At 49.7% G+C, this 8,660-nt stretch overlaps 1 protein-coding gene across 1 annotated transcript in view; it reads right to left on the reverse strand.

Annotated features, from left to right (window-relative positions):
• Positions 1 to 6,072: 6,072 nt before the first annotated feature.
• The window catches only part of LOC101992570 (secreted and transmembrane protein 1b-like), a 12,631-nt gene continuing 10,043 nt past the window's right edge, over positions 6,073 to 8,660 (reverse strand). The window contains exon 5 of the mRNA XM_005350910.3: positions 6,073 to 6,258. Within this exon, the coding sequence (XP_005350967.1) occupies positions 6,178 to 6,258 (81 nt within the window). The 3' untranslated portion in view covers positions 6,073 to 6,177. The remainder of the gene's footprint in view (positions 6,259 to 8,660) is intronic.

Raw genomic sequence — 8,660 nt, forward strand, 5'->3', positions numbered from 1 at the left:
CATCATCGGCCACTCTGGCGGAAACACATTAGTGAGCAAGATGACAGAGGCTCCCCCAAAAGCCCGAGGAGAGGAAGAAACAGGGGCGTGGTCTTTCACTTTGGTTGGTGGTAAGTACAGAGGGAGGGCTTCCTGGAGGTGAAGGCGGAGTTTTGGAGGTGGAGCCGCACAGCAAACCAGGTGGGGGAACACTTTAATTACATCGCTACTGGACCCCAACTGTCCTCTTTGGCTGGTTGTCTGGTCCACCTCTTCATCGCCCTAACCTAGAGTCTCCACCAGAGACATCGAGAGAGGAGACATAAGGGCTGGGGCTGTGTCAGAAAGAGAAGCGTGTTAGAGGCCAGGAGGCAGCTGGGGTCTCCTCTGGTTTTTGGTATCATTTTCTGCTGGGACATGCTGAGGTCTACGGTGTCACCTGGCATTATCACAGAGCATACCTGGCTATAGCCCCAGAGGAGAAGTCACATATAGGTTAGGCTGTGATTGCTTCTTCCTTAGAAGCAGTGTTGAGTCAGTCCTGCTGGGTCAAAGGGTGGTCAGGAGCCCCGTCAACAGCAGCCCACCTTCTGGGGTGAGAGTGAAGACCCTGTGTCCGGCTCCCAAGTCAAGGGACATCTAGGACTCTTGCCCACCATGAAGCTTTATTTGGTGGTACCAGAGCCAGTGTGTGTCACAGTGAGGGTTAAAGGTCAGTGTGTGTACACAGTCACGTAAGGACCTAAATCCAGTTCTCCCGTGGGGTCCCGCTTGGAATTACTGGAAGATGTGGGTAGGCTGGGAGTGTTCCAGGGCACACGGAAGAGGAACTTGGGTAGAGGAAGGTCAAATCTGGAAGGTTTTAGGAACAAAGGATTGGGGAGGGGGCAGGTCACGTGTGCCCAACAGAGGGTCAACAGGTAGAGAACCCTGTAACTGGAGAAAATGGGAGAGAAACATGAGGGGAGCTGAGGCAGGCAAGCAGCTGGGGAAATCATCACTCAAGCCCCAGAGGAGACGACCATGGTTACAGGGAAGCAAGAATATTCAAAGGCCTTAACCTAGTCTCCCTCCTAGGATTCCTATGGCCATACAAGGGGCACATGGACTGGACTCCTGTCATCCCCAGGGCTGGCCTTGATGGAGCCTTCATGTATGAACACTTTTGACTGTTTGAGGTAGCATGTGGCATGTTTCAGAGATTTCAGACACACACGGCCCCGTGAACTATGCCCATCAATACTACAGGGGAGATGAAGGCCCAAACATAACGTACTTTATTGATTAAAGAGACACAGACTTCCCCCCCCCCCCCCCGGCTTTTCAAGACAGGCTTTCTCTGTAGCTTTTTGGCCTGTCCTGGAACTAGCTCTTGTAGACCAGGCTGGCTTGAACTCACAGAGGTCCACCTGCCTCTGCCTCCTGAGTGCTGGGATTAAAGGCATGCATCACCACCGTCCTGTAAGAGACACAGACTCTTGTGCCCCTGGGCGTAGGGCCATAGCCTCAGGGGCACTATGGTAATGGCTTTGGAGGTCATAGTCACCAGGCAGTGTCTTTAGCTCAGGGCTTCATGGTTAGGTCTCAGCATATGGTGTTCAGCAAGTGTTATGTGTTCTTTTTTTATGTTTCTTTCAATCGTATTTCCCAGAAGATGATGATTTCTTCCATCCAGTGATTTACTGTAGTCATTTATTTAAAGATCGGAATCACAGAGGTTTACCCGCAGACTGGGTCACAGCATACGTAGGGGGAAAAATCACCCAAGTTGAGATTACCATGAGAAGTAAAATGAGCCCAAGAGGAACAGAGGGTGAACATGGGGTGAGAGGGCAGTCAGGGTGGGGATCTCTAAGGAGAGGTCCTTAGGGAGATTAAGGTCTCCAGAAGCTTTGGTCCCTAAGGCTCCCTGCAGGCAGGCACACTCTGCCCCCTTGTGGTGGTAGCCGGATGGCGTTGCTTGGACGGCTAATATCAAGTGCCCCTGGAACCTGACAGCTGGGCCAGCAGCAATTGTTATCACTGTCAGTCAGAACAAAGCAGTGTGACCTTGATCTCCTGAAGCTAGCTGACTGGTCGCTGGCCTTGGAGACTACTAGAGAGAGGAGAGAGAGTTGGTGGGTTCTGCTGAAGTTGTGCTCTCTCTCTCTTTCTTTCTCTCTCTCTCTCTCTCCTCTCCTCTCCCCTTCCCTCTTTCTCTCCCCCTCCCTTTCTCCCTCTCTCTACCCTTCCCTCTCTTCCTTGGTCACTCTCTCCCTCTCTCGCTGTTTCCAGAGTCTCACTATGTCACTCTGGCTGGTATGGAATTCCCTATGTTGGTAAGGCTGCCTTGGACTTACAGCGATGGCCCGGCCTCTGCCTTCCAAGTGCTGAGTTTTAAAGACAGGAACCACCACTTATAAAAGGCAGAGGCTGTAGAATCTGAAGGTCAAGGGAAGCGAGACGCAAACCCCCAGGGTTTTCAAGGGTTGTGCTTTCTGAGGTCATTCACAATTTATTTAGCAGCAGCTGAATTTCTAGACGCTGGGTGAATGCATCTCTTGTTTCCTGTGGCTTCATTCTAATGTGTGGCTTCGCTCTGTGGGTTCCTTTTCTCTGAATTTTGTTGGGGTTGTGCCTGTGAATGCATGGCCACACACAGGATCAACCAGAGATGTGTCTAGCGTCCTGGAACAAAGCATGGTATAGCTAGCTGTTTCCTCAGAACTGAAACTTTTCCCTCCTCGAGGGAGGTGGGAGGTTCATCAGATTCTGGAAGCTAAGCAGGAAGCTCAGGAAGCTGTAAGATTCTGGCAGGCGGTGGTGGCACACTCCTTTAATCCTAGCACTAGGGAGGCAGAGGCAGGAAAATCTCTGTGAGTTTGAGGCCAGCCTGATCTACAGAATGAGATCCAGGACTGGCTCCATAGCAACTGAGAAACCCTGTATCGAAAAACCAAAAAATAAAATATAAAATAAAATGAAAAAAAAAAAAAGATAACTGTAAGATTCAGGAGGCTTCTCTCCAAGTTGTAAAACGAGCAAAAAATTTCTATGGAAAGAGACTGTACTGGGCTGGAGAAAATGCTCAAACCTGAGTTCAATCCCCAGTACCCACATCAGGTGGCTCACAACTTCCTGTAACTCACCTCTGGCCTCGTGAGCACTTGCCCACACACAGACAAAACACATAAAATAATAAAAGTAAATCTAAAAAAAAAAAACAGAAAAAGAGAGAGAGAACAAGAGAGTGTGTGTGTCTAGGAGATTCTAGCCTGGCGGTGGTGGCGCACACCTTTAATCCCAGCACTCTGGAGGCAGAGGCAGGCGGATCTCTGTGAGTTGGAGGCCAGCCTGGTCTACAGAGTGAGTTCCGGGACAGCCAGGGCTACACAGAGAAACCCTGCCTTGAGAAAGAGAGAAAGACAGACAGATAGACAAAAAGATAGACAGACTATGGTGGTGCTAACTGCAAGTTGGGCAGAGACCCAGGGGCTGATAGAACCAAAGATAAGGTCAGGGAGAACACTTGAACGGGCCCTGTGAGTAGTAAGAGATGCAAACTGAGGCCAACCTGTCAGGAAATGGAACATTCTCATGGCTACCTTTTCCTGTGTGGTATAGGATGGACTGCTTCTTTGTGGCGGTGGTTGCAGGCTTACGGAGAACAGTCAAGTAATAGAAATCTCAGCTCCGGCACAACATTCTAGCACCCACAGATCCCTTTACGTGTGTTGGAGGCAGCGGCAAAACGGGGGACGTGTGCTCCGGATTTTGGTTTAACCATTTTCAAAGAAACCGGGCTCACTGAGGTGCCATTAACATAGCATTTCTCATCCCGCCCACTACCCTAAACCTCTCCAGCCGCTGAACTTCCTGTCCCCTAGTTTCTCTTTTCTTATAAGACCCAGTCTTTTGGCTTTGTGCTGTCTTGGCCTCTTGGGTCGTCTCTTGGCTCCATTCCTGGACCTCCTCCTCTTCCATCCCTCTTCTCTTCCTCTCTTGCTCCCCCCTCCCCTCCCCTGCCCCGCCACACCCGGTGCCATCTGCTCTCCTGGCCCAGTTCAGTCTAGACCCTTCCAGATGCCTCCGACTCTTCTCTCTCATATCCACAATAAAAACCTTCTCAACTACAGCTAGGGGCAGTCATGTCCCCATTTCCACTCAGCACCTTATTAGGAAAATAAAATGGTCTCAGACCACACTACCAAATCCCTAAATTTCATCCTCTCCTTAAGTGGTCTTAACTTATAGATATTTCTTTCATGTCTTAGCTTCTACCTTTGTTAAAAATCCCTGGGCTGGAAAGATAGCTCAGTGGTTAAGAGGGTTTCTTTCTCTAGCAGGTGACTTGGTTTTGGTTCCCAGCATGTGTTTGGTGTTTCTCACAACCCAGGGCTACCAGCCCAGAAGTAGCACCACCCACTGTGAGTCTGTCTGTCTGTCTGTCTGTCTGTCTCTCCAACAGAGAAAACACACCACAGCCTTGCCCACTGGCCGATCTTGTGGAGTCATTGTCTCAACTGAGATTCTCCTAAAATAACTTTAGTTTGTAGCAAGTTGACACAAAACTAGCCAGCACATCCTTCTTGTGCACCTCAGCACTAATTCAGGAATGGAAAGCAGAACGTGGGCAATCAGATTCTTCTCCTCCTTCTCCTTCTTCCTGTTCCTCCTCCTTCCCCGCTCTTCTTCTAAGACAGCCCTGGCTGTCCTGGAACTCTCTCTGTAGACCAGACTGACCTGGAACTCAGAGGTCCACCTGCTCTGCCTCCCGAGTGCTGGGATTACAGGTGTGTGCCACCACTGCCCGGGCCCAGACTGGCTTCTTGTCTATCCTAACATGTCAGTGAACTCAGCTATGGGATTAGCACGTGCCAGCAGCTCACGAGGTCTTCCAGGACCAGCTTGATCCTCTGCCCTCAGTCTTTCTCCAGAACTGCCAAGCCTGGCCCTGGGAGAGGGATGCGGAGTCTATGCCCATCCATGAGGGACAGTGCCAGCTGGGAGATGGTGCCCTGGAGAGGCACTGCGTCTGGCTCTCCTGGGTCCAATCACCTGCTTAACTCTCCCGTTTTGCTTTTACTTACTTAATGCTCTTGTGCAATTGTTGCAGATTGCGAATCCTTAAAGCCCCAGCTAGTGCTGTCTCGAGAATATCAGTTTTCACCATCAACGCCATTGCCTGTCTATGGCTCTCAAGGACTTCTCAATCTCCAAGAGGTGTCACTCTCCTGCCTCAACCTCTTTCGATAACTACTCCTCCCTCCAAAATGCTGCTCAAGCCTTTTATGACTTATGGTTCTATGACCCTGTATCGGTTAAGCAAAACCAGCCAGAGTACCCCCAAAGCCTCTCTCCACCGTGTAGCTGTCTGGAAGAACAGAGCTTCATCTCTGTCATTGATTTGACATTGCTGACCTGGGGAGAGACAGGTCTAGAAACCAAAAAGCAAAAAAATAAAAACAAAAGGCCCGAATCTAGCAGTTAGACACTGACTCTTGGAGTTTTCCGAGCGACTTGTGACTTAAGTAACAGCTCCCAATGACCCCTGACCCTCGCTCCTAGTGACCTTGGTTGGTACAAAATTTACTACTTAAGAGGCAGTGAGAAAGCTGGATTTGCTCTTGCAGAGGACCTGGCTCCAGGCATGCACGTTATGACACGCAGCCGCTTGTAATTCCAACTCCAGGGGATCAGACGCCCTCTTCTGGCTTCTGCAGGCAGGGCACTCACGTACACAACTCCCACCCCGCACCCCACACATAGACACATAATTAAAAATAAAATCTTTAGCCAGTCATGGTGGTACACACTTTTAATACCAGTACTCAGCAGGCAGAGCAGGTGGACATCTGTGAGTTTGAGGTCAGCCTGTTCTACATAGTGAATTCCAGGCCAGCCAGGATTACTTACTCTGACCTTGTCTAAAATAAAGCAGAATAAAAATCTACAAAAAATAAAAAAATAAAAAGATAAATGGGGCGTGGTGGTGCATGCCTTTAATCCCAGTACCCAGGAGGCAGAGCCAGGTGTAGCTCTGTGAGTTCGAGGCCAGCCTGGTCTACCGAGTGAGTTCCAGGACAGCCAGGGATACACAGAGAAACCCTCTCTCAAAAAACAAAACAAAACAACAACAAGAATCGTGGACTAGGCAGTAAGAGCACTTGTTTCTCTCGCAAAGGACTTGGTTTCAGTTCCTGGCACGTGTGTGGTGGTTCAAACCATTTGTAGCTCCGGTTTCAGGGGATCCAACACTCTCTTCTCACCTCCGCAAGCACCAGGCAGCCAAATTATCTTCTAGAAAGAGGAGGAAAGAGATTTCCACTTTTTACCCATCCAAATGAGACTCTACACAAGCACCACGAGATGAAACCAAACAATTTCTCTTAACTATTATAAAAGGAACACTTCTTCCAGGGAGTGACTTTATAATAATTCACCCTTTTGGCTCTCTAGCTCTATCTATCCTACAGAATATATTATTAAAATTTTTATGTCCAGCTCTGGAGAGATGGCTCACTGGGTAAAGGTGCTTGCCACCAAGTCTGATAACTGGAGTTTGCTTCTTCCACATGGTTGACAGAACTGGCTCCTAGAAGCTGTCATCTGACTTCCACATACACACTCCAAAGCAGAAAATAATAAACTGATTTAAAAACTTAAGAAAAATTATTTATTATATATACATCATTCTGCCTGATTGTCTGCCTGCAGGCCAGAAGGGGGCACCAGATCTCATTATAGATGGTTGTGAGCCACCATGTGAGTGCTGGGAATTGAACTCAGGATATCTGGGAGATCAACCAGTGCTCTTAACCACTGAACCATCTCTCCATCCCTTAAAAAGAACTTTTATATCCATTTTGGATATACTCTTCATTCTTTGAGAAAAGAGATGGGTATCTAGCCGTGATCCCACAGGCACAGGCACATGGGGGAAGGGCCTGTTGGAGGAAGACCACAAGCCACGGAGAAGAGAAAGGAGATCACAGGACTAGAGAGGGGAGGGTCACGTGGTCATCAGGTCACGTCACGTGGTCACAGCATGAGGACAGTCGGTATGGAGCCCTGTGGCTGGAGTGAGGGGCAAAGACACAGAAGGGAGCCAGGGTGACTAGGCACGGCAGGACCAGCATTCTGTCTCAAGCAGAGAAAACCTGGACAGACAGAAGCCATGAGGGAGCAAAGAAAAGCCAAGGGCTCCAATCCAGTTTCCCTCCTAGGCTTCTTGTGTCTGCTGAACGGGGGTGCCTGGGTTCCCAGTTCCTCTCCTCTGCACTACGGTTCAGAGCTGGCATCTGCTACGACTTCCTTTAAAGCAGTAGCACTCTGGATTGGTTTAGGTTTCGGGACCCCCAGATGTATGGGTCCCATTCCTGTGCCCAATGTGACCCAGGGCACCAGAGGAGCTGGTGGGCTGGATTGGCTTAAATTGGCCCAAACCCAGCATCATAATGACATGGATCTTAATTTAGACTATTAGGTACACATCCCTGTGCACCTGGGTTCAGGGCCACCAACTCACAGCTGCTATGGGCCTGCTCTGGGCCAGGTCAAGGACATCAGGGAATGTCCTCCGCCTCAGCCTTCATCTTTAGGACTCAGTGTATAGCACTAAACAAGTGTTATGTGTTTTTTAAAAAACATTTATTGTGTGTGTGTGTGTGTGTGTGCGCGCGCACGTGCACCCAAGGGCACGCTTGTGTACCATGTGCATGCAGGAACCTGTGGAGGCCAGAGAAGGCATTGCACCCCTGGAACTGGAGTTGCAGATGGGTGTGAGCTGCCACATGGGTGCTGGGAACCAAACTGAGGTCTTCTCCAAGAAGAGAAAGTGCCCTTAACCCCTGACCCATCTTTCCAGACCTGTTTTGTGGGTTTTCATATTTCTTGCTATCAAGTGTATTTCCTGGAAGACCTACAGCTTTATATAATCATTGATTTACCATATTTCCTTAACAGTGAAGGCTTTTCTGAAGCATGAGTTATATAAATGATAAAATTATTCAAGTAGGCATTGCAATAAAGATAAATGGGCCCAGAGGAACAGCAGGCGAGGGTGGGGATAAGCAGGGAGGTTCGTGGGGGAATTTAGGGGCCTGGCTGTCCTCCCCAGGAGAGCAATGTCCACCAGCAGGTATTTCCCCCTCAATCAGCTCATTGTCCCTGAGGACTTCCTGCAGACAGGCCCACTCCACCCCCTTGTGGTAGGAGTATAGTAATGCACCATTCTGGACCTCTAATCCTCTGCGAAGACCCTGGAACCTGACAGCAGGGTCCTGGGAACTTGCTGTTGTGTGAGTTAGCAGACAGATCTATGTGCCCAGAGCAAAGCTGGCTCAGCACCCGCACCCCTCAGCTGGCACTGGAGGCCATAGGGAAGTGATGGGGGGGCGTTCAGCAGAAGGGAAGGAACCCAGGCCCCTTTTTAAAAGGCAGAGGAGATGAATCCTGAGAGCCAAGGGCTATGCAGCTTGGAATTCCCCCACCGTTGGAAAAGTTGAGGCGCAGAGTTAGGCACTAATGACCACAGGAAAGTCTGTTACTGTGAGTGCCAGAGAGAGGCCCGGACCACTGCTTAGCAGGCCCTTCCCTAGTGAGCCAGTGTTGCTCTTTCTACAGAGGACATGGATGGGATCCTGTGTACAGAAGGGAGGGGGAAAGAGAGGGAGGGAGGGAGGGAGGGAGGGAGGGAGAGA

The sequence above is a fragment of the Microtus ochrogaster genome, chromosome 7, assembly GCF_000317375.1.
Source record: "Microtus ochrogaster isolate Prairie Vole_2 chromosome 7, MicOch1.0, whole genome shotgun sequence".
NCBI lineage: Eukaryota > Metazoa > Chordata > Mammalia > Rodentia > Cricetidae > Microtus > Microtus ochrogaster.